Source organism: Euleptes europaea, chromosome 11 (assembly GCF_029931775.1).
Source record: "Euleptes europaea isolate rEulEur1 chromosome 11, rEulEur1.hap1, whole genome shotgun sequence".
In the NCBI taxonomy this organism is placed as follows: Eukaryota; Metazoa; Chordata; class Lepidosauria; order Squamata; family Sphaerodactylidae; genus Euleptes; species Euleptes europaea.
Window position 1 is genome coordinate 27,572,146 of NC_079322.1, and position 27,034 is coordinate 27,599,179.

The 27,034-nt window shown below is 39.9% G+C and overlaps 1 protein-coding gene across 1 annotated transcript in view; it reads left to right on the forward strand.

Moving 5' to 3' along the window:
- The window catches only part of ULK4 (unc-51 like kinase 4), a 207,008-nt gene that overhangs the window by 57,245 nt on the left and 122,729 nt on the right, over positions 1 to 27,034 (forward strand). The window contains 8 exon segments of the mRNA XM_056857060.1: positions 1,766 to 1,893; positions 7,348 to 7,481; positions 12,044 to 12,165; positions 12,490 to 12,546; positions 18,510 to 18,561; positions 18,661 to 18,755; positions 21,477 to 21,528; positions 21,618 to 21,759. Of these exon segments, the coding sequence (XP_056713038.1) occupies positions 1,766 to 1,893; positions 7,348 to 7,481; positions 12,044 to 12,165; positions 12,490 to 12,546; positions 18,510 to 18,561; positions 18,661 to 18,755; positions 21,477 to 21,528; positions 21,618 to 21,759 (782 nt within the window).

A 27,034-nucleotide genomic window follows, 5' to 3' on the forward strand; every position in this document is an offset into this window, starting at 1 on the left:
TTCATCGAGTTGTCCTCTGTGCAGGCACACATTCCCTCCCTCTTGCCACGTTGTGAGCTCTGTGTTTTCAGCAATGGGTTGAGGGCTTATGGTGTCTCAAGAGGAACTGGCTGAAGGGGATGCCACTCCCTCAGAGCATGTCACTGTTTTGGCGGGAAACAGCTCAGTACGCTTTCAGGAGTAGGGGCACCCCTCCTTTATTATTTTAGCTAGAAAATTCTCTGGTGGCAGGCCTGTGCATGTGCAGCCCCAGTGTGTGCCTACACAGAAGACAACTTGATGAACAACAGTTACAGGTAAGTGCAACCCTGTTTGCTACAAATTGGAGGCAGAAATCATATCTCTTCTTGAAATTGTGGAGTTCTTAGACTTCAAATACACATCTATATGGCATCTTAAAACTACCACAAACTATCTTTTTAAAAGAATAACGGAGATTTTAGGAGTGTAATACCCAAATTTTTTCTTCCTGTACTGCATCTGTATATTCTAGTTTTGAGGTTCAGAGTACCTCTTTGTTATGTTAAAGGTAATGACAATTTTGTGGCCTCCCATTAAATACAGCTGCCCGTGTGTATACTATGACCTTAAATAAAAAATACATCCAGTCATAGTGTAATATATTTTAAGTTGTGTCTATTGTAGAAATACTCCAGTCTCATGAACTCCAACTTCACTGGGAATCTTTTTTGCTGTGTCACCGTTAGCTGAATATGAGATCACCAGTTCTTCAAAATAACATGTAGGGATAGGGATTCTAAAATAAATACAAATCGCAAGACAGGTTATTTTAAAATATAATGGATCCCTTTATATTCTGAGAGGATACTGTCACTGGATTATTTATCTTATAAATTGTAGCTGGAGATAATACATGTGAATAGAGAGCGCAGGTGTGGAGTTTAGATAGGGGTCTAAATTGTCCTAATTGCATATCCAGGACCGGCTTGATTACTGAACTGGCAAATTTCATCTGTGCATCTTTTTGACATTTTCCCCATGTGTTCATGTGCATATTTTAGTTAGAGATAAGCCTGATCTGTTGGAAGGCTGTTTGTACGGTCTCCCCACTAAGGACACATCCGTATGGGGAGATCTTGCGTTCTTAGTTTGTGTTTTCAGTCACATCAGAAATATGGGAAGCAATCCAAGGGATATTACATCCTTCTGTGTGTAGATTACTAGATGCCATTAAGCTAGCAGAATAGGTTCAGAATGCTAGAGTATTGTTTGGAATAGAAAGGTGAAACTGAATAGAATTTCCCTAAATAACACTCTAAAAACTACTGCTATGTAGAAACGCTGTTAGCTAATTAACATACAGCAGAATTCTTATTGAACTGGGGTGGATCCAAAGAACTGTGAGTGCCATTCTGTAAACACTCAAAAGCTTGTGCCAAAGACTGTACAAAATGTAAGAGACTGTGACAGAGTTCATAATGTTATAAGTAGATTCTGTAGCATTTTTCTTGCTGCATTTTGTGCAGCTTCTTCCAGAAGGGGAACATTTTTTTAAATTTAGTTTCAGTTTTCTCTTGTAACAGTCCAGTGTGAGATGCAGAAACAGGCCTTCCATAAACAGGATAAGTCTTCCGCATACCAAACAGCACTTTTGCATCCAGTACATCGTATACTTATGTAATTTTGTCAAAATATTATTTCATTGAAATACTGTTAACAATGTACTATGTTAATATTTCTGGAAATTTTGCTTTCTATGGATTCTGTCAATAAAACAGTGTTTGTACTTTTTTTCCCCAATCAGGATTTCGTAATTACGGTTATTCGACTGCTTGAAAGTCCTTCAGCTTCCATTCGAGCAAAAGCCTTTTTGGTCCTGTTACAAGTTATAATTAATAATAGGGAGATGTTGCTTCTGAGCTGCCAAGCAAGGTATAGTGATGGTTGGCATGGAAGTTTGGATATGTAAAACACTTTCTTTATTGTTTTGTGGCAATCCTGCACTTAATACTAGTTTTACTAGGCATTGTGTTCTGTGAGGCTATATGATTTTTTGTGCTCATAATGAAAGTTAGCTACCAGTGGGTGATAGAGATGAAATAACCAATCAGGAGAATGTTACTTCTATAGCATTCTGTCAGTTGAATGTTATTTGTTTAATGGGCAAGAATAGTAGACAATGTTTATTATCCAGGTGTCTTAGAAGCTTAAAAATACAGCTGCTTTGACTGGAAGTCAAAGCTGGTGAATAGAAAATTTTCTGTTTTCAAATGTGCACGGTTTGGATACTGCATAGTAATTCAACCAGTTAATAGTGGTTGAGTTCTTTCTATTCTTTTTTTAAAATTTAAAAAGCACATATAGGCACCAAGTATATACAACAACTATTACATTGCTTCAAAGCTATAAAATCAGAGATAAAATGCAACCGGTACATGAGAACCGATCAATATGATTTAGTTGACAGAGATGATACAGCCATCAGAGTAATAACTATCCCAAGGCAATACTGCATAGATTTCCACAAACTAAAGATAAATGCTGTTTATTTTGCGTTTAGAACAGGTTTTCATTTTGACCAAGTTACAACAACTGATGCCATTGCCAAGTTTTCTCTAGATTTCTTAAGTAATATAATGAACCAGTTTAGGTGTAACAGGGTTTTGGGATGCCAATTATGAATGAAAAATTAGATTTCTAGGTGTCAGTTGATTTTACAGCTTTAAGAATACAATCCTACTATGTCCATTTATTTGGAAGTAAATCTCAGCAGGATTGACTTCTGAGTAACCATGCATAGAATCTGTTCTGTGATTCAGTATGTTACATTTGGAGGCCACTGTTCCATAAAGGGGCTCTGTACTGCTTTGTTTCATATGGGAAGTAAGATCAAGGACAGATGCTTCGATTCATTGTTGTGGTACCTGTGTTATATGAGTTACTGTACACATGCAGGCCTACCACAGAGATGTTGAAGCTCAAACTCTAGAGACTGCTCCTTTCCCCCTCTTCCACACTGCTTTCCTGCCTTTTCCTTTTTTTTAACAAAATTTTTATTATTTTCTTCATTTAATACAAGAAAAAAGTAGTAATTAAAAAATGTAGTGACTTCCCCCTACTTCTCTTCCATCCAATAATTAATTATATGTACTTTTGATTACACATTTTAATCCCTAAATTATTTAATCAATATATAATTATCTCAACTATGAATAATAACTTTTAAACTTAATGCAATCACTCTACCAAATCTATAATAGAGATTAAATTAAAGGATATTCTTTGATTTATGATCCCATTAAGAAATGATTTTCACAATAAATTCTCCACGCCTCCCATTCCCCCCAAAATTGTGCATTATCAGTCTGATTTATCAAAGCTGTAAGTTTTGCCATCTCTGTCAAGTCCAACATCTTATTTATTCAATCATTTTTTGTCAGCAGCTCGTCAGTCTTCCATTTAGCTGCATATATCACACGTGCAGCCATGGTGGCATATATCAAAAAAGTTCGATGAGTAAAGACAGTCTCTGGAATCATACTTAATAGCATCATTTCAGGTGTTTTAGAAATATTTTGTTGTAAAATCCTCCGTATTTCATTATGTATCATCTCCCAAAACTTCTTAGCTTTTTCACAGGCCCACCAAACATGATAAAAGGAACCTATATCTTTATTACATTTCCAACAGTTTAGTGACATTGAAGGAGATGATTTTGCTAGTTTCTTCCGTGTTAGATACCATTTGTACATCATTTTATATACATTTTCCTTTAATATTTGCGAGGATATAAGTTTCAGATCTTTTGTCCATAACCTTTCCCATTTCTGCAACATTATATCATGTCCCAACATTTGCGCCCAGCTAATCATAGTAGGTTTTATCCGTTCTTGTTCACAGTAAAGTTCTAACAGTAGTTTATACATCTTAGATATAAGATGATCATTTGTATCCAGTAAAAGTTTTTGTAAAGTTGATTTAGTTCTAAGAAATCCTATTTTCAAATCCTGTAAATAAACCGAATTTATTTGATAGTACTGGAACCAAGATAGTGAGTCTTTAACTTCTTCACAGTCTTTAAGTGAACATGTTGTGCCTTCCCATTTCAAAAGATCCTGATAAGTTAAAAACTGGGCAGGCCGTAGTGGGCGTAAAGTTAACATTTCTTGTGATGAAATCCATAATGTTGTTTTTACTTCTAACAATTGTTTATATCTGGTCCATGTCCTGTAAAGAGATGATTTAACCATATTTTGCTGAAACGATGCATGCATTTTGACTTTATTATACCACAAATAACCATGCCATCCACTTCTGTTGTCATACCCTTCTAAGTCCAATAAACGAGTATTTTTAAAATCCATCCAGTCTTTCAGCCATACTAAAGCAGCCGCTTCAGCATATAATTTAAAATTTGGAAGTGCAAGTCCACCTCTCTCTTTTGAATCAATCAAGTACTTATATGCAATCCTTGATTTCTTGCCTTGCCAGATAAAATTCAATAAGTCCTTTTCCATGTATCAAAATACTTTACTTGGGATATAATAGGAAGATTCTGAAACAAAAACAATAGCCTTGGTAATATATTCATTTGTACTGTCGAGATACGTCCTAGTAAAGATAAATTCTTATTTGTCCAAATCATCATATCTCTCTTTATTTCTTCCCACAGTTTAGTATAATTGTTAAACATCATGTCCACATTTTTGGTAGAAATCCATATTCCCAAGTATTTCACTTTACTTTCCTGCCTTTTCCAGCCTAAAAGGAGGAGGTGGAGCACCCATCCCCTCAGTTCTCTGCCACCACGGAGAGACGTTCTTCTCTTTGAAGCTCTGTGTGAGGAAAATTGCAGCCTTCGAACTTTTTGCTTTTGGCAGACCTAATTCATTTCAGAGATTTCAAAGCAACTGGGCTCAAATAACATGGCCATAAAGCTGTCTGTACAAAATGCATATCTTGTGGGCGAAAATCCCCCATAGGGTCGGCCGTACCATGTGTCCATTGTTCCTCGGTGAAGAGCCTTGAGGTCCCAGTATGCAGACAGTTCACTCCTGAAGCGAGACCTGACCGTGTTGCATTTGAAAGCTGCTTTATGGGGGGGAAAGCTTTGTCCAGGACTGTTCCTGACAATCGTCCAAGTACAGTGCTGAGACCAAAACTAGAGATGTAGATCAGATCATCAATGGATTCAACAGATCCAAGACTCGGGCCACAATGCCCAAAATGGAACAATCTTCTACTACCCTAGCATCTCCTGGGAGAAGTGCTTCAGAGATTCCCCCCAACAAAGGAACATAACAAGCACAAGGATGTGGAAAAAGCATTGTTGAACTCATCCAAGTAGTCCTCTTCCTTCTATCATACATCCAAGACTCTGTTACAACCACTCCTTGAACCTGTTGTTGGATCCACACCAAGAATCAGGCCACTCTCAGATTTTGGCTCTGTCAGTGTTAGGTGAACTTATCTATGCTGGACCATCCTGTCATTAACCCTTGTTGTCTTGTTCATCAGATCCAGGACGTCAATTGAATCCAATGGTGCACACCGCCAGTCTCTTTCCCAAGACCTCTTTTAGAGGACCTGTATGATTCATACTGTGATGACCTGACTTGGGATCCATATGTCCCTCTTGGTTCCTATCGAACAAATGTCACGCATCATACCCATCCTGATTTTTCAGTGACTCTGGAACCGATTGTGAATACGACCAGTCGCTGTATAATAAGCAGGACTCTGATTTTGTCTTGAAACTGTCCCAAAGGACCAACTTCCGGAACCCATTTGTTCCCCTAGTGAAAACTTTAGGCTTTATAGTGAAAAAATCTGTATGGCGAGATCACTCCAAGTTGATGTCTTCTGCACCCCCCACCCCAAGGGCCACAGGTCATGCTTCTCAATTCCCCTGGCCCATTCACCTTCCCTGGAAGGACTGTTAGAAGTAACTACAGGGCCCTGGCTCAAACCTGCTTCTGTGCCATCATAGGCCCAATATAGGATGAAGCAAGAAGGCTGTCCTTTCCTAATCCAGAATCCTACTTCCAACTCCCAAGTGGTCAACTCCATTCAGAGAAGAAACATAGGCCCCTTGCCCCTGTTGACAAAGAGTAGGCCAGTGGGCAACCTTGATGGAGAAGGCCAGTGTTGGGGTCACCCTGCCCCGCCCTGGCATCCTCCTTGGTGAAGGTAACCCCTGTGAGGCCCCTACCCTAGCCAGCCTCTCCCTTCCTTGATCGCTATGTGCTCATGGATCCTCCTCTGCAATTGTTCATTGAATGGTCACATGTGTAGTCATACATCCCTCCCTCCTCTCCCGCTGTGATCTCGAATGATTATAATAAGGCCAGCTCTCTCCAATGGTGGCAGTGAGGAGCTGAAGGAAGGGCTCTCTGCCCCTTCCTTTTACACTGGAAAAGGCAGGAAAGTAGTGTGGAGGAAGGGGAAAGAAACACCCTCTTGAGTTTTTGAGCTTCAAACTCTCTCTCTGTTCGGCCTGAATATGCACAGTAACCCACGTGTGACTGCAAAGGTGGCCACTCAATGAAGAACAGTTACAGGTAAGTGTAACCTTTTTTTTCTGTGTTAGAAATAGTAGATTAGTGCTTTATATTTTGAGTATCATGATTTTTTACCATTGAAACAGTTCTCCCTACTCCAAATTTTTGGGGATTAATTAGTACACTACTTGCAGCCGATCTTCCTCTTTTAAATATTTGAAGGAGTCGATTTGAAATCCCTGTTATTTGTTACTACTGAATGTTTGGTGTCTTTCCAAATCTGAAGCTTCAACCTAAATATGAAACAGGAGGGAATTCTACAGTACCCTAGGTACATACTGCAAAATCACTGATTTGCAGTTAACTTGTGTGGTAAAGCTGTGACATTGTGCAGTAATTTGCTAGAAATTGCTGTGTTTACATTTACCAGTGTTAAATGGGGAATCCCAAAAATACAGACACCTTCCTGCACATACGGTCTAAGAATAAACTAGTGAAAGAGATCCATCTTTTCTGAAACTGGCATTTATTAGATCAGCTGAAGAAAAAAAAAGAGAGGGGGGAATAAATGTTGGAAATTAAATACTGAAAAGTGAGCTACCTTAGCAGTTCATTCATTTCATGTCAGCAGACTGTTATGACTGGTGTTGCTTCTGTACATCTGAGTTGTATCTGGCTGCATATATTTACTTTGATTTTTTTCTCTCTTTTGATCGATTCAGTTTTCGACCTTTCTGATCAAAAGCAAAAAAGTTAATATCTTAAATGGGCTGCTTGGAGCACTGTCGAAACATCATCTCTTTTATGGAAATGCTCGTCTGAAAAGCATAGAGAGTAGCATCATTTTTTGTCATATGAAGTAATCCTTGCATTTGTTTGTGTGTAGGCTGGTGATGTACATTGAAAGAGACGGCAGAAAGGCCACACCAGGAAAAGAACAGCAAAGCAGCAATGAATATCTGTCAAAATGCCTGGATCTTCTCATCTATCACATTGTACAGGAGCTACCGCAAATTCTAGGTACATTGAGCTGCCTGACTATAAACAGGGTTTTTCTCTTTACTCCCTTACATAACACTTAACTGTAGAAAATTGAGAAAACATTATTTCTGCTTCAAGTAACTTGAGGCCAAATTTAGACATTCTGGTTTTTAAAGAATTGGGTTCCCTGCAGCTGTGAGGAATGGCTGTTAAAAATAAAGGAGAACCCGTTTGGTCTTAGATTGCTGCTGCAGGAGGAGGAAGGGCCCTTCCTCCCACACACACAGCCGTTTTCCTGCACTGAAACAGTGTGTGGGGAGGGGTAGCTACTTCCCTGTTCTTTGCTGATCCATGTGCACAGAATACTCTGGGTGGAGCAGCAAAAATGGGGAAATTAAATAACCCCCCCTTTCAGTGATGTTTTGGCATAGAAAAATGGCTTGGGGGAGGGGAGGCTGGAGCCCTTCCTCCCCCCGATGGCGGTGATCCGAGCCCAAATGGACTGTCCTTTTTTAAAAATAGCCATTCACCACAAGTACTGTGTGGCTGCAGGGAACCCAGACGCAACTCTTAAAAACCTGCACATCTACGGTACTTTGACCCTTGTATTCCAAGAGAGGAATATGTAAACTATACTAGAAAGTTGTATACTAGAATGAGAGATGAGTGTTATACAAGTGCCTATATTTTTGTGTGTAATGTACAAAATAATATACAAACCTGGATCGAAGGAGGAGGGGAATTTCTACGAATCCTTCTCCAGCCCCTTTTGCCAAATTCCAGGTTATTCTTGCCCATTTCCTTGACTCTCAAGAGAACACCGGGTGGGGGGAGGAGTATAAGGGAAAGCAATGTTCTGGAAGCAGAGTTTAAGTTTGTTTTGGATCTAATCAAAAAATAATGCAATTGCAGAGAGACAAATCACCCCTTTTAAATATCTTGGGACATAAAGTAAATTTGTATCTGCTCCAAGATGATTGCTACTAAGGGTTGTGTGGCAAAGATGGGTAGCTCAGGAAAATACATTGTGATAAAGGGCAAAATGAAAGCAGATAAGTGTAATAATAGCATACTCTATTGATAGAGAAATGTGTGTGTGTAAAGTGCCGTCAAGTCGCAGCCGACTTACGGTGACCCCTTTTGGGGGGTTTTCATGGCAAGAGACTAACAGAGGTGGTTTGCCAGTGCCTTCCTCTGCACAGCAACCCTGGTATTCCTTGGTGGTCTCCCATCCAAATACTAACCAGGGCTGACCCTGCTTAGCTTCTGAGATCTGACGAGATCAGGCTAGCCCGGGCCATCCAGGTCAGGGCGATAGAGAAATACCCACAGAAAAATGTGAGGACAGGTCATCTTAGCTTCTATTTACATATAAGATTTAGGGAGTAAAAAAGTAGTAGGGAGGCTAGGAATGTGAAAAAAGATCTTATTTAATTTATGTGTATTGTGACTTCAGTTTTGGCCACCACCTAGATATGCAGGGTAAGATACTTTCAGGTTAGAGAATTTCACAGAGTTATTAGTATTGTCAAGTGAAGATTGTAAGGAAAACTTGAGTAGAAATGAAAAAAATTATTTTCAGTTTTAATGGTCTGAATTACAAACATGCATTGAGCCCACCTATCTAAAGCTGGATTTGCTTAAAACACAAGCATGCACACCCTTTTGTGACTGGTGTATACACCTCTCCTCAGTATTCAAAATGAAGTTTGCAAAGTGAAACTAATTAGATATTGTTTAATTTTTGATTTACATTCCTTGCATATTTGTGCAAACAACATTTAAATCTTAGTCTCTTCCAGCAGATGTAGCTGTAATCCACATCTCCTACACAATGGGCCAGATCCTTTATATTAAGTTATTAAAAAATTATTAATTATCCTTCAGTTTTAGCTACAGCAGTGCAACCCATTAATTTTGTTATCTTAAATAACCAAATATTTTTATGTTTTAACAAATATCGTATGTTTTTAATACATATTGACTATGCAAAAATTAAACAGTGCTACTGTAATATTGTTATAATATCTTCGTAGCAAAATACTGGGAAAAGTGACAAAATTGTTAGGACTTCATATATTGTCATATTATACTGTGCTAAGAGTCAGTCATAGCATCAATGCATTGATGACCATTTTCCAGGTCTTAGATCTCTGCACTACATTGTTCTAGGTAACTGACTAGTCACCAGATTTCAGTGGGTAGGGGAGTTGGTGGCCAAGCAGTTAATTAGAACCATCTATTAAAGTGAGAGATACTGATTCTTTTTGGTAGGAGGCAGGCCTGGAAATAGTTGTAACTGGAAGCAGAGGGTCTGTCTAGGTCCAAAATAGTCCCAGCCTGGAGGCAGTGAGCAGGGCATCATTGGTGCCTAGGATTAATCAAGAAGGCCTGACCCAGCAGGCCTACAACAGGCTGCAGAGATCCCATCCCCCTTGCTGATATGGATAGGACAGCATACATTGTTGGGGAGAAGAAGCCATAAAGTAAAAACCTTACTTGTCATTGGAATGCTGGGGATGACCACCCAAACCCTCAAGTTTAGCAGCTAATCTGCAGAAGAAACTAGCCCCCTAAGGCAGAGATCTTCAATATTTTCATACTTAGGACCCAGTTTTAAACCTCAAATGGCAGCATGAGACCTACTGAGCTGCCAGCTAAGATTAGAGCCTTTGGAGAATCCTCAGTGACCTAGCCTTACTGTCCTGCTACACCTCTCAGTTAGCAAGAGCAGCTAGAAGTGTGGCACTAACAGCAAGTCCTTCCAAAAGATCAGCAAAACAAATTAGTGTCTCTTTAGAGGCTCACAAGCAAGTGAGGCTCTCTGACCCACCTGATGATCTTAACCCACAGGTAGAAGACCACTTAACTAAGGCAAACCCAGCAGAGGCCTTCTTAACAGCTAAGTACAGAGAACAGTGACCCTCTCTTCAGCATTCTTTAATCAAGGACGTAAGGAAGGGCAGTTCATTCCCTTTTTTGAGAAACAAGAGAATACTTTCAGGTACTTGCAGGAAAGGTTAATGAAGTTTCAGTTTGTGATTCCAGATAACAGTTGCACTCTGTAGAGGAAATGTAGAAGGAGGGGAAACCCACCACTGTAAGTCCTCAAAATAATTTTAAGTAGAACTCAATAGCATCCTGCTTAAAACATTAGCTATCACTGACAAATAATGTCCAAATGGAAGTGTCTTCTCAAGATGGGAGAAAGCATAACCATAACCCTACAAACATCTTCCCAAACATGCAGAACTAGTATGAAAGACAAGAGGTGGGTGTTGCCAATCAAACTGCTGTCTATCCTAAAAGCTTCTGCCTCAGAGATCAGGGCTTTGCTGCATATCAAAAACGATTAGAAGTTCATGAAAAGTCAGTAGTTCCATGTAGATATCCCATGCTCTGACAGGAAACAAAAATGCATGGAGTTGTGCACATTATTATACGTTATCAGTTATATACATGTGCACACACTCTCTCTGTAACCAGTAAAGATATAAACTCAAGAAGCTGCCTTGTAGACCACTGGTCCATCAAGCCCAATATTATTTACTTTGACTGGCAGTAATTCAAGGGTCTTTCACAGCCCTGCTACTTCGGATCCTTAATGGTGGCTGAACTCCCTGCCATTTTAAACATATCATAGAATGTGACTTTTAATCAATGTAAGAAGAAACTCTGGCGAAGTGTTCTCTGAGATTTTTAGTATATAAAATACCTAATGTATGTCATCTTTTTTCTAATGGTTTGGGATATGAAAATGGTTTGGCTGATATAACATTTGATTGAAAAATCCTGGAGGTGCAGGGGATAATAAGGTAAGGTAAAGGTCCCCTGTGCAAGCACCGGGTCATTCCTGACCCATGGGGTGACATCACATCCCGACGTTTACTAGGCAAACTTTGTTTACAGGGTGGTTTTCCAGTGCCTTCCCCAGTCATCTTCCCTTTACCCCCAGCAAGCTGGGTACTCATTTGACCGACCTCGGAAGGATGGAAGGCTGAGTCAACCTCGAGCCGGCTACCTGAAACCAACTTCTGTCAGGATCGAACTCAGGTCGTGAGCAGAGTTTGGACTGCAGTACTGCAGCTTACCACTCTGCGCCACGGGGCTCCTGCAGGGGATAATACAAATGTTCTAAAGGTGTATATTCACAGTCTAGCAGTGTTTCAAGCATATGACTCTGGACGATGCTGTTCAAATATTGCTGCTCTATACCTCTGTCCTCAGTCAGCACTTCAATCCGGAAGTGAGTTTTGTTGTTTCTGGTGACTTAGATCCATATGTGCCATGCCTAATCATAAACAAGCAAAGAACTTCACTGGCCTTGGGAAGTATTGGTTCCTGGATTCACATTTTATTCAAACCAGGCAGATGCATTTCCCATTTAAAAGTTTTGGTGCTGCAGAGTAACAAGATAAACATACTGAAAATTTGTTGTTGTTGTATTATGAGTTGATTACTTAGTTCTAAAGCTTGAACCCTCAGATTGGAATCATACTAAAAATAGTTTGTTGAGATCAAAATGGGGTTGGTAAGTATTAGTAAGTGCTCAGGTAGATGAATTGCTGGTTTTCTAATAATATAAAACCTGTCCTTTATAGATGATATTCTTGCAGCTTTAGCCAATGTATCAGGACGTAAGCATCCATCAACAGTTCAAGCGAAACAGTTGAAGGGCTGCCTTCCAATGATGCCTGTAGTACTTCATCTCGTAGCATCTCAGGTAATAGTTGTTAAAAGACCAAAATGTGAGGCATTTTATTGCTTGTTTTTGTGCTCCATGGGGTGCTGCGAATATGCAAAATTTTGCCTTCTCTTGTTTTTCTTGGTACAGAAGGGCAGCATTAATGGATGACAGTGAATTTTGGCTTTCCACCTTGAAATCCTTATTTAATTGTTGGTGGTGTTGCAGCAAGATGCTTCTCCTATCTGTCATTCTCCATTCTGACCAAAACGTGTGTTTGTATTAAAAATTATACCAAAATATGTGGCACCTTTGCCACCTATTACAAGTATTTATTGTGTTTTTAAACTTCTGTATACTTAGGTGTTTCGTCCACAAATTGTAACTGATGAGTTTCTTTGCAACTATGGAAATTTCCTGGTAAGTAATAGTGTTAAGTCACAAGTGCACGAAACTATCAGAAGAGCAACCCACATGTCCATAATGTTACCATTTTTGTTTTGTTTTAGTATTTATTTGTGTATCTCTCATATTTTAATTTGCTGATACAAGTGTGTTCCCCCTAACATACATTCAAAAAGAAATATTGTTTTAAAGCACATTTAACTGAGGAATTGACAACTCTGAAATTCAACATATAGGATGCTTTAGGTAGCTGAGTACCTGCATTAGGCCCTGCTTTTACCCATGTGTTACAGCGAGCAACTGATGACTAAGGATAGCATTCATTAGCCCAGCTTCCCTTGAGATCTTTCCACCACCAAGTGACTGTTTTCTCTCAAACCACCTTTCCAATACTCTGTTTCTCTTTTTGTTATTTACCAGGCAGTGTATAGATATGGGGCCACCACACATCTACCTTCAGTCTCAGCATGTGCCGCCTCTCTGTTCTTTCAAACCTTCAGTGTTTGGTTTTAGCATTTGTTGTTTGTTTCAGCACTCCAATCAATCAATTTATTTTTTCAGCACTTGGTTTCACCACTTGTTGGGTCTTATTTTTGTCTCCTACTTGATAGAAGTATGCGCTTTAAAGAGCCTTTGCTGACTTACTAGAAGTCACATTTTTGCTTTTAACTGGTGCCACAAAACCAAAACAGGCCGCCGTACATTAGCTTTTTAAAAAAGGTTTGAGTAAATGTATAATTACTTCCCTTTCATAGTATGGCAAAAATAGCTCATATAAGATTCTTCTGTCTTTTAAAAGATGAAGAATACAACCTGAAAGTGTTGTGTTCTCTTTTTCTCCTTGCCCGAACATTTACATATTTAGTTGATGAAATGCTGAGTGTTATCAACTAGAAAGGTGAGACATTTGTCATGTTCAGCATCAGCACGCTAGCTTTGATATTAACTATAAAACCTCTGTTGGGATTTCAATTGTGTCGCAGCGCACTGCAGTTAAGATGAAGTACTACTTCTATATTGTATTGTCAAGTTTCTACCATGATTGTTTCAGTGGCTGTTCAATGACAGGTATATATTTTAAAAGTTTTAACCATTTTTCCACTGAAACAAAATATGGTGCATGCATATGTTTCAGTAGCAAGTATTTAAATGAATGATTTACTTATCTAGAAAACAGCAGCACGGTCCAGTGATAGTAGGTTGGCTTCGTGTGCACCTCCATGGGCTTCTTCAGTTCCAAGAAATTAGAAGCGCCTCAGATTTAAATGGAGCATTCTATGGTTGTAGACACAACACTGGCTGTTACCGCACTTGTATTCCCAGTGATGTATTAAGAGTTTGAAAACATTATAAAAAATACTGTTCACATTTTCTGTGTATTCCCAGCGATGTATTAAGAGTTTGAAAACGTTATAAAAAATACTGTTCACACTTTGTTTGGCCCCTTTAGTTGTGAAGACGTCTTCCAACCATTTATAAGCCGTGGTATCCAAAAACCCTTTTAAAGCGATGTTTTTTACAACATTTTCAAACTCTTAATACATCGCTGGGAATACAAAGTGCGGTAACCCCCAATATTTGTGGAGATACTGTTAAAATTAGAATTAAAATAAATTGCAAGATGAACTAAAAAAAGGAATTGCAAGGTTCTCTCCTAAATATTTGATTAGATCAGCTTCCATCAAAGAGGTTGAGTTATGATATGAGATTCCTGTTGAGTGTTTTCTCTCTCGTAGAATGCAGTTTGGGGGAGAGACAGCATGTCGTTGCTGTCCTGCTCCTTCTGCACTAAAAATGTGAAATTTATGAACAAAACATCACAATTGGTTCTTGTAGGTTATCCGGGCTGTGTAACCGTGGTCTTGGAATTTTCTTTCCTGACGTTTCGCCAGCAACTGTAGCAGGCATCTTCAGAGTAATAACACTGAAGGACAGTGTCTCACAGTGTCCAGTGTGTAGGAAGAGTAATATATAGTCAGAAAGGGGTTGGGTTTGAGCTGGGTACTGTCCTGCAAAAGTAATGTGCTAATCATTGTCCTGTAAGTATCAAGATAATGTGCTAATGAGGGAATGGTATGTTAATATGGAACCATTGTATCCTGAAGTGATCTGTTAATGTGTGTAATCCAAAGCTAATCTGCATGGCTATTGTTGAATGTTGTCTTTGTTAGTCTGGAGGTTTTCTGAACAGGAAGCCAAGCTTTATTCATTCTTAAACTCTCCTCTTTTCTGTTAAAGTTGTGCTGATGTTTATGAATTTCAATGGCTTCTCTGTGCAATCTGACAAAATAGTTGGTAGAATTGTCCAGTCTTTCAGTGTCTTGGAATAAGACCCTGTGTCCTGTTTGTGTCAGTCCATGTTCAGCCACTGCTGATTTCTCAGGTTGGCCAAGTCTGCAGTATCTTTCATGTTCTTTTATCCTTGTTTGTATGCTGCGTTTTGTGGTCCCGATGTAAACTTCTCCACAGCTGCATCACAAGCTCTGCAATTAAATGAATGAGCAAACATTGTATTTTTATGTAATATGACTAGGAAGGATTATTTCTACAGTAACTTTTAGGAATGGCAGTCTACATAAAATGGTACTTTAGCTTATATCATTAGTGAGATTGTGGCTTTGAAGGGGGTTTAGTAGAATGTGCATTTATTTGATTTAAAATTTGAACGATGGGAGATTATGATATGTGAAAGCCTATTCTAATGCAGTATGGAGATTACTATCTGTAAAGTGAAGTTCATGATGGGTAGCCGTGTTAGTCTGTCTGTAGCAGTAGAAAAGAGCAAGAGTCCAGTAGCACCTTAAAGACTAACACAATTTCTGGCAGGGTATGAGCTTTCGTGAGTTGTAGCTCACATCCTTCCAGAACTTTTCTTAGTCTTTAAGGGGCTACTGGACTCTTGCTCTTTTCTACTGCTACAGACAGACAGACTAACATGGCTACCCATCGTGGTCTATCCTCATGGAAGGCACCAGATTTAGTTTTACAGAATAGAAATCCTTCAATTTTGTAAAGAAACTTGCACAGATTCAAATTGACATAATCTTTCTCACCAAATGCAGAAGACTGAACATCATATCTAAGGGACTAAGAAATAAGAACCCACTACAAGCTTCTTACGAACTTTCACCATGGTTTGTGGGGTGTCATAACTGCATCTGAAGAAATGAGCTGTGACTCACGAAAGCTCATACACTGCCAGAAATGTTGTTAGTCTTTCAAGTGAAGTTCTGTTTGTGTGGCCAGCCCAGAACACACCTATTCTCTCATCATGTTGCAAAGACTTATTTCATGTCCTAGTTTTCCCTCTTCAGCCATGAGGAAGAGAGGGTATTAACCAGTCTAGCTAAAATGAAGCACTTTGGAGTCCTGTTGTTTGAACTGAAGAGATAAACAAAAGCTGAATTCTCCTCCACTGAGTTTGGTGGGACTTGAAACTGCTTAACTTTGGCAGGATCATGTTCTGAGATTCTTATTATCTACACTGCATTTTAAGCTCTACAAAGAAACTATCAGTTTGGGATTTGTGGATCTTAACCTATGCATCTCAGCTAAGTACTTAGGAATCATCTAAAGAAGTGGCTACATCTTTATTTTCTTTTAATTGTCACTGTAGTCTTTTAAGTAGTTTTTCATCTGGTATCTGTGTTGCTGGTATGACACCAGCTGCTTAGTGCTGACCGGTTTTTACAGAGTCCTGCCTGGAATCTTCATAGTGCAGTCCTGTTTGATGAACAAATGCATTATGGTGGTTTAGTGTTAAGTCTACTGGATGAAGTGATGCTGTGAACATTGTGCATGTCTCGTTCTGTCTTGTAGCCTAGTAGACTATAACTTTACACTAAAAGAAAAGTGAGAGAGCTCCTAGTTCCGACTTCATAGCCATTTGTGAAGTGGCCATTGCTGTTAAATTCTGCCCTTGTGCAGCTAGCTTTTTGTTGTTGTTCGGCTACCTAGCAACATTCTCTTCTAGTTTCAAGTCCAAATTCCTAATATATCAGGATGCTAAGTAGCTCTCAATAGCTCTTCCCATAGTTTTCCAGAGGCAGCATTCCCTTAATAGAGCCCAGATTTCTAGGACTCTTTTCTTTCTGCTTTCTTTTACCTGCTTTCTATCTGCAGCTCAACGCTCTTAAGACTTCTCCTTCAGTACTAGCATACTTCTTCCATGATGGAGACAAACCTCCCTATGGGAAAGCCAGACTGGGGAAAAAGGGCTGGGAAAGTGCTTCTAGTTACATCAATAATGTAATTATAAACAAATACAATCACCAGTCAGCCATTCTGCTGCTTAGCAGGACGATAAGAGAATTCATAGCCCTTTCCATTGGCCTGCCTAGCCCGGTTGGCTCCTCCACACTGAATCCATCAACAGCAAGTCACCTTGAAGGGGACCGAAGAGGTCTGAAAGCCCTTCCTTTGGCTGATGATTATTTTATACTTACTTTCATTAGCTCCCTTGAGTTTTTCTACTGGAAAACAATATAGGATCTAAGCAATTAATAAATGTCTTGATACATTTTTTTTCAGTGTGCCAGGAATTCTTTTTCTATCTGATGATGCTTTTCTCATGTGACACTTTAGGGAGAAGAAATTACACATTTATGCTATAGGTCCTGAACAATTTAAGTAACATATATTGCATGCTGCAGAGGGTTATTGCTTCTCCTGCACATAAGCATCAATGACATATCTCTTACATCCATATAAAATATCTTCCATGCATAAAATTGAATTACAAAAATGGAAATAAATTAAGTGGCACAAGAGCAGTGGGAATAATAGTGAAGTATTTACTTATCCCAGAACATTAATATTTCATTTTGCGGCTCTTCAGAAGGATGATTTATTTAGGTTATCCTAAAAGTGTGGGAGGATGTAGTTTTCTGCACTTCAGTATTTCTCCATAGAGTGTGTGTTATGAGAAGTGGCTCGAAAAGATCTCACAAATAACAGAGAACTGTATTTTCTAGAAGACTTTTAGTCTTTTAAATCTATACGCTGAAGTTCAAGACCCCTGTAGAAAATGGAGTCTTAAACTACTAATGAAGTACACTGTCCTTCAGTGTTACTACTCTGAAGATGCCTGCCACAGTTGCTGGCGAAACATCAGGAAAGAAAATTCCAAGACCACGGTTACACAGCCCGGATAACCTACAAGAACCAATGAACTCTGACCGTGAAAGCCTTCGACAATATAATGAAGTACATTGTTTAACAGTGTCGTGTTTTACCTGGAAATTATCTTTCTTGATATTAGTAATGCTAAAAGTCATTCAGTTCGCAGTAGTTCTGATGGCGGGGAAACTTGACTGAACTTCAAAAATTATGTTGCAAACTCATATCAGATGTGATTTCTGAAACATGCGCAGCCCATTCCTGAAGGGGGGTAGATAGGAGGGGGCAGGAGTGGCGCCACCTCCACAGAGGTTTCTTGGCCAAACACTAAATGTTTAAAAAGCATTTTTAAAAAAACACAGTGAAACTCCTCCGTGGAGTTACACAGGGCTATTTTGCTGACATAGCAACGCTGCAGCATAGAAGGGCATTCCCAGGCCAAAAGGTGTTTGGAAACTGACCAGCGTCAGCTCCACCTCTGGGAACATGCCCCCTGATGCCAGCATGGGCACCCACTTCTGGGCTTTGCTGCCTGTGTGGTAGCGCAAACAGCCGAGGTCTGCATTGCTGCGATGCTCTGGGGCGCCACTTTATAATGGTGTAGAGTGGTATGGAAGCCGGTGTGGGTTTATGCTGGCTCCAATTTGCCCTCCTCTTCCGGATTGCACGGTAAAAGTGGCTAAACAGTTTTACAGAGTACATCATTATATTCTCTGCTGTCAGTTTTCTGCTGCCATTACTGTTATTACTAGACAAACACATAAGTATTCTATGTTGTATACAATAAAAAATTTAGTCTTCGCATCATGTAAAAACGAACTAATCTTCTCGATTTGTGTGCTCCCCCTCCCCTGCCCCAGAATTTTGTCAGATCAATAGATTCGGGAGAAACTAACTTACGTGGAGCAATAGGTGAGTACATCTGGGACATTTGTCATTTCTTTTATATAAGAGCGTTTTCTGTCTTAGATACCAAAAGTAGATGCTGTGATTTCCTCCCTCTCCCAACAGGACAGACAGCTTCAGAAGAACTGATTAAGGCTGCTTTATCAACACTTGAGGCAATAATACAACATCCAGCCTTGTTGACGCTTTACTGCTCCACAGTAAGTCCTGGCACTACATGAAACACTTATGTGTTTACTGGCAGTTCTTTCACTAATAAATGGAATATTTCCAGATCATCAGTAGTTATTAGGGTCATGGGTTTTTAAAAACGAACTGTCAGGAGAAGAAAGGAAATTGATTTAAGTATTTTTCACCCTTTTTTTTTTATTCAGTTGCCATTTGTTTGGAAGCCTTTTTGAATTGAACTTTGTTGAATCTGACTCTTCTTATGTACATAGCCCACATCCAGTATGGAGCCAGTTTATCTTTTATATGTTCACCTTGGGTTGTAAGTTCATGAAAGATTTTTCTTTGGGAGTTGTGAATAAGGTCAGGGAGAAAAACTACTTGAAATTTAAAAAAATACTCAGAAACACATGGATGTACCTCAGGCGTCTAAAGATAACAAGCTTTCTGTCCCGATGTCCTTACTTCTTGATTGTCCTAAATCCCTGATCGTAATAGATATTAGTGCCATGATCAGCAGTGCTGTAATATGGCCCCAAAAGGTATATAATTCTACTTATTTAGAATATGGCTTAACGTCATTGTAGGAGAAACTTAACACTTCACTTGCATGATGCATATAAACAATTCAGAAATGCTTTCACTCAAGGGATATCTTAATTCATTGTTGAGCATGACTTGAAATCTATGAATGTAAATGCTCAACACCCAAAGGGTCTTGATGCTTTCTTGTAAAATTGAAGCAGGACATGTTCCGGGTTCCAGATCAATACTTTAAACGTAAAAATTCTTAATAGGATACCCTTTTTCTCTGACTAGAAGTGTGCATCTAAGGTTGGTTCCAGTGGGTAGGCTAGCTAGTGTCAACAGTGTTCGATACCATCCTTGTTTGATGAAGTAAAATATTTTTAAAACTACCTTGCATAACAAATAATAGTTTCTAGAGCAAAGCAAAACAACTTGCAGAAGAAAATCTTCAGGCAGTTTTAAGTTATATGGATATGTTGTTGGCTCATTTAAAATTATATCCACTATTCTTTGAACTTGTCTATATTTGTATGTTCCTGTGGGCAAATATTCAATGGATTGGATCCTATCTCTCATATCTCTGACATATCTAATAGGCTTTTTGTGAGAATAAAGTGGAGGAGGGGATGAGAGCCAGCCTGGCCTCCTTGGAGGAAGGATACGATAAAAATTTATCGTGGTAAAACAAAGAAAATGAAGGCGAGGTCAGCATTAGAGGCATCCTCAGCTTTCAAGAAGCACAAGAGACCATTTTATATTAGACTGAATAATGGTCACTAGTTTAGTTGGCTTTAAAAGGGGATTAGACCATGAAATGGAGGATAGATCCATCACTGGTTGATAGCCATGATGATTAAATGTTGACAACGTAACCCTCAATATCAACAACAGGGTAGCAACAGCAGTGGAAGAATTTGTCTTGAGTGCCTTGATTGTAGGCCTTCTGGGGGCAAGTGGTCGTCCATTATATGAAACTGGATGGGTTTTCCCTCTGCTGTTTTGATGGGTAGGTTCCAAGGATTAATTTATTCAGATAGACTGTGTCCGTGTGGATCTAATGCAATTGAAATGTCCTGCTTCTCCATAGCATTGTTGTTCATTCATGCACCTCCCAGGGTTTCCCCGGCTTCTCTCTGATCTTTCTCAAACCTCCTTTGCAGCAAATATTTTGCTGTGAAATATTGCAATAAAGCCTGAATGACTGCCACGTGTTTGGGAAAATTTGGATTTTCCTGCCCATGTAGTAGCCATTTTCCCTGACACTGTCCCTGCAGCAGCCATTTCCTCCTTCCACTATTGGGGGGGGGGGCTTTTTCGTTATTTAAAAAACCTCAGCAGTTGAATGCCATTCTGTCAGTATAACAATATGTTTAACAGGTTCTCTAAATTCCCAGTTTCTTTTCTTTTTCCTAAAGTAAGTCTCAACCCTTTTTCATTGCAGAGATATAAGGGGAAAGAGAACTCTGCAATGGAAGGAACGAGAGACTTACTTTTTATAGATGAGAGCTAGGAGAATCCATTACGCATATTGTTTATAATGTTATAGCAATATAATAATATTCAATTGGTAGGTTTCTTTTACAAAACTGAAAAGTCTGCATCCCTCCCAGGGGAGGAGGGATGGTTGCTGCAGGGAAATGTGGACAGGAAAACTAGGGGAAACCTGCTATGTAGAAGGCCCATTGCTGCTGAGCTGTATTGGCAGCCACACCTGCAATGGAGAAACCACCCAAGCCTGTCCCCATGTGGGAACCATTACTGTGCTGCCTTCAGGTAGGCATTATTCCTTCTGTACTTTGGTTCTAGGTGATCTCTTCAGATTTTAAAATGTGTAAGACTGAATGCTTTTATTGACTGGAGTAAAAAATTCCACTACACCCATGGACAATAATGTGCCGCTGAAACATATTTCTTCCTTTGTATAGTGAAGGATTATCACTAACGTAGGCTTCACTTGTATCTTTTTCTTATCTAATATTCTACGTTAATTGAATAGTAAGACTGATGGTTAGAAACCAGTAACACAACATATTCCTATATGTAAGATTAGACAATTTACTTGAAATTAATTTGGCTTACACAAGTTTATGAATGAAAATATGTTCAATTATTCAGCTCTTAGATTAGAGGCTGTAGTTGGGAAATAAATGCAGATTGTACTATATATGAATTCTATTTTTATTTCTGAATGATTTAAACCATATTTGTATTGTGCTCTCCTTTAGGTTATGGATTACATCCTTCCACCCTTAGTTTCTTTGGTCTTCAGTCAAAATGGTAAATATATGGCCACATCAACTGAAATACCCATTTTGCTTTAATTAGACATCAGTGTGGTCACATTCTTGGCACGTTAATTTTTCTAGTGGAATGGAGACTCTTCAGCTTGCGGTTACTCTCAGAAACCACATCACTGCTTGTGAGCCACGAGGTCGTGGCTGAAGAGAAAGAAAACCTTAACTCAAACAACAAGCTTCTGTCTCTTATTAGAGACTCACTGCTGCCTCAGTAAGTACCAGACAGTTTTTTCTAATCAAAACTAATTCTATAACCAATCTGTTTTGACTGCATGTTTTTAAAAAATGCTGTTAGAGATCAGTGACAGGAGTTAAGATAGTCCTACTGAATGATGAGCACTGTTACACATTCATCTGCCAGATGTGTCAGTGCAAGTGTTTTATTTAGTCCTTCTCTATATGTATTGTAGAAGTTGCCCAGCTGCAAGACACCAACATTTGCACAGCAGTTTTATAGTCTTCTGGTTCCTCCTGAAGAGAAGCAAGGTTATTTTGCTGCTATTTTTATTGGATTTCTTTCTGCCGTTCTGGCTACAGTAATCATTTGGTCATAATCATTAGTCTACTCTTCACTGAGATTGTATGTTAAGTAAATCCTTTTCTTAAAACATGAAGGCAGGATCGGAGGAAATTAGGCCTTTTGGATGAATTCAGTTATACTCATAGAGGAGCAAAGGGGTTAAAAGAAGGCCTTTCAGGAAAGAGCAGAGCAGTGAAAAGTGATTAATAAAAACAAATAAGAAGTTTTAGGGGGTTTGGTTGAGGCATATGGGCAGTGGAAAGCTAAATACTAAGATTTAATGTGGTTTAGCTAGAAAGCATAGAATGGGCAGTGAGAAAGATGATAATCATACTTGACATGTTTCCTCTGTAGATAATCTCTATGCCGGAAAACCACATGTATTACCGATTTTGAAGTGTGATATGAATGTGTGTGCTTTTACCATAAATACACTAGCCAACAAGTTGATGATTACTAGTCTTACCTGTTACAAATAATATATTCTGGTTAACTCTGCAGTTCTATGTTACTTCAGAGTAAGGGAGCTGAGCAGGACATGCCTCTAAACTAAGTCATGGGGTTAGGAGTGTGCAGCAAAAAATATATATCTTTTTTTTCCTGATCTGGATATATTTGACCCAAAATATATCGATATACTTTTCAGGATCCCAGTACTGGTAAATTATTTGGATCTGGGTTTTATACAGGATTCCAATATTGTTCACTTCCATTATAGCCTATGAGGAACCTATCCAGGAGTCTGGAGGGGCGGTTTTTGAAGCTGGGGGCACCAAATTGCTCCACGGCTACTAGTGCCTGTCCATCGAAGAACTCTGAAGTTTGAAGAAGATTGAGACCCAATTGAGACCCAATTCTATGGGCCCCCAAACAAGGAGCCCCCATCCATCCTCCATTGTTTGCAATGGAATGGGGAAACCAGCAACCACTGGTCAGTGCCTCCCATTCCAAGAACCAACAACAAGACCAACAGAACCAATGCAGAATGCAGGAATCCCAGCACAATCACAAGTCAATGTGGCAAGCCCAACAATTAATGGCAAACCATAGAATCTCAGCAGAACAGTGTTAAGCAAAGTGGGCTATCAAGAACCTCCAATCCAGGGGGCTCTTGTTATGGGTCAGGCAGTATTCAAAATTAACAAAACACCTGGGGTGCAAGTCCTTACACCTCATGAGGATAGTTGCCACACGTCCCTTTCTCTAACCCAACCAGCCAGAAGCTAAGGGATGGATTTCCAACCAACCTGGATTTAACAAAAGAAAGTCATCCCTGCAAAGTAGGTCACCTGCATGTGAGTTTCACCAATTAATTATCTGGTAGGTGTAGCCCTTTGGTCAAGGTACTAGACTCAGATTGAAGCCACCTGAAGACAAAAATACCACACAAATATAATGAAAGGAATTTATTAAAATTGTACAAGAATATTTTTAAAAGAACAAAAGCAAATGAGGCATTTAAAATAGCAAATCCTAAAGCAAGTAGCACTAGCTAAACAGTCAAACACTAATTCAAGAAATAAGATACAAGCTTCAAGGTTCAAAATTCAAGATGTTACCCATCAAAAAGGTCCACCATGTTAGGAGTTAGGAGTTAACAGCATGTCTCGACCCCATAGCAGGAATCATGAAGTCCAAAGGTGGATCATGGAACCATGAGATAGGACCCAAGAACAAAACTGAATTGAAACTGCAATACTTTAAAGCCCAAAAGATGCTGAGTTGACTAGGGCCCTTAATCAATCAAATCTTTGGTTGATTATCTTAACTAATTGCATCAGCTTGTGGCTGACCAGGCGATTGAAAGGGTCATCATGAGTTACAAATGGGACGTCTTCTCTGCAGCGAAAAACCTCCCATTCTCTCCCATGTGACAGACCTTAATTTCTCTGTTAATTAAATGGGATGTGATGCCTCGGTTCTGAAATGTTGACGACCTGAGAGGGAGTCAGCGTAAAACTTGCCAAACTCCCCCCACCTGGCATTCTTATCTCCATTGCTAATAATTACAGCTGGCTAAATTCCAAGGCACTGGCAAACCACCTCTGTTAGTCTCTTGCCATGAAAACCCCAAAAGGGGTCGCCATAAGTTGGCTGCGACTTGACGGCACTTTAAACATACACACAAATTCTAAGCAATGACATTGCAATTATTTTCCTCTTCATGAACTTTTTACCATGTAGGCCCAGAAGAGCCTAAATCAGAGAACAAATGTTTTAAAAAATCAAAATTTAGGGGGCTCAGTTTCTTTACAGGGGCCACTTTGCAAGCCCAGCACTACCAATGTCAGCCCAGAGAAGCCCAGCAGAACAAAATTAGGCAAGGGGGACACTTTTGCAAGCACTACAGAACCAATGGCAATCCGCAGAAGGTAACCAAAAAGGTTGACCAAAAAAACCTAATCATAGACAGAATAACAATGGGTTACATTAAAAATTAGACAAAACTTTAATACATTGTAAATCATAAAAAATATCATTAAACCCAAATGCGATTCGGACACTAGGCCTTCCTCAGTGGTACACTCCATAAAGTATAACAATTCAAAATACAAAAATATAAAGTATAACAATTCTGACCAAGCTGTAAAACACATATAAAAAGTAGGGGCCATTCATTAGCCAGACAGTCCCCACTTCGTTGTTGGGATAACATAGGACCGTCCAGAGTCATTTTGCAGACATTTGGTTTTTTGGGGGGAATGTAGGGTAGAAGGGGAATTTTGGTAATTGAGGGGAAATTTAGGATATAAATAATAAACATTCCAGTAATAGAAAAAATATGGTAAAGAAATATAAATATGGGGGGGGAGGTTATGTATATTTTGAGCAAAAAAAATTAGACAGACTTTTATTAAGAAAATATACCACATTGTCTTTATTCAAAATTGCAGTTATAAAATGAAAGAATGAATTAAAATCATCTTCTTTATTCCGGCTTCATACTAGTTAATTGGCTATCAAGAGGCAATTGTGTAAGATGCTTTTGTGACCTTTTTGACACTGTTAGGGAGTTTTTTTGAAGACACTAACATTTTGTTCAATGTTGAAGTCAAAGAAATCAGGCATGACATTGCTTATTTATCAGAACTATTTGCAAAGTTCAATGAACTGAATTTGCAGTTGCGAGGAAATGAGGTCAATATTATTGCCAAATCTGTCATCTCTACATTTATTTCAAAGTTAACACTGTTTAAACGCAATAAGGGCTGTCGTGAGCTATACCAATTTCCAAGCCAGTCTGAGCTAGAAATGAGGGATACAAGATGATGATCTGTAAGTTTTTTGTGACCATTTGGATATGCTGCAAGAAGATATGTCTGAGTGATTTGAGGATCTTCTTTTCATTGAAATTCCAGATTGGGTGAAAAATTCATTTTCAGATACTGAGGAAGTTGGGGTAGTGGAGGAAGAACAAACTGAGCTACAAAATGACATTAGACTGAAGCCAACGTTTAAGAATCATACCAAGAGTTTTGGTCACAGAAGGAAATTTCTGATTGCCATCCTGCACTGTGGACAGTGGTTAAGAAGCTCCTTGTTTCATGTCCAACACCATACCGTATATACTCGCGTATAAGCCGAGTTTTTCAGCCCAAAAAAAGGGCTGAAAAAGCCGAACTCGGCTTATACGCGGGTCAATACGGTAGAGGGGGGAGGAGGGAGGGGGGAACCTACCTCCATCACCGCCGCCGCCGGGCCCAGGCGCCTTCCTCTGGCCAGGAGGGGCCTGCCTGCGCAGGCAGGAGGCCCCAGCCGGCTACGTCGCCGCTGGCCGCGCGCCTGGCCGCCTCCCTCTGGCCGGGAGGGGCCTTGCGAAGGCCCCCGCCTGCCGCGGCGCCGCCGGCTGCGCGCCTGGCCGCCTTCCTCTGGCCGGGAGGGGCCTGCCTGCACAGGCAGGAGGCCCCCGCCGGCCGCGCCGCCGCCGACCACGCGCCTGGGCGCCTTCCTCCGGCTGGCAGGGGCCTCCTGCCAGCCCAGGAAGGCCGCACCGCCGCCGCCGCCGCCGATTCGCCGCCTCTTCAGGTAAGTAGGGGGTTCAGGGGCTCTTCCCCCTCCCCCCTTGGATGGCACTGGGGTTGGGGTGGGTTGGGAGGGCCCGGAGGCCGGCGGGAGGGCGACCTGGGGCAGGGGCCCTGCGCTCTAAAATGGCGGCCGCCATTTTAGAGCGCAGCATTGCCGGTAAAGGGAATTTCTTATTGACCCTCGGCTTATACGCGGGTCAATAAGAAATTCCCTTTTCTGGCCTCAAATTTGGGGGGTCGGCTTATACTCGGGTCGGCTTATACCCGAGTATATACGGTACTTTGTGGGATGTGGTTTTAGTATGGTCATCCAATTTCTCTGAGAAAAGAAATTGACTCCAGATTACTAAATGTGTTGATTTAAGACTCTTGTTAAGTGACTTTAAACCAGACATTGAGAAACAGGTATCGCTTAATCAAGCCCATCTGTTGCATTAAGAATTTACTGAACATTGAAGTTCCTCTGAATAGCGAATTGGGCCAGACTTAAGCCGGAATAAGTAATCACCGAGTCCCTGGAAGTTCTAGTATACCATAGGGAACTCAGGAAATATTCATCAAAATTCCCTATAAGATTTTGGAAGAGAGTATTATCATCCGGCCCTATTCGTGCGTTAAAATCACCAGCCATAAGAACTGGAGTAGTTGGATGGTGGTTTTTGATGTCATCAAATAGTTCTCCCAGACATTGAACATTGAAGTAGTTATTCAAGATTCTTGCTAAAGAGCTATCAGCTGGTATCTCTAGATCAAATTCATCAATTTTGTTGAATAAATTAAACTAAAAAGTGTTAACTGGATTTTGAATAAAGGTGCATTTAATTGTTACTGTTTTGAGTTTGTTATTATTTCCTTAGTGGGTTGGGCATATCGCTAATCTGAATAATGCTTTTAATAGGGCAGAGCAGGGAGCACTGGGAATGAGTTTGTGGCACTAAGGA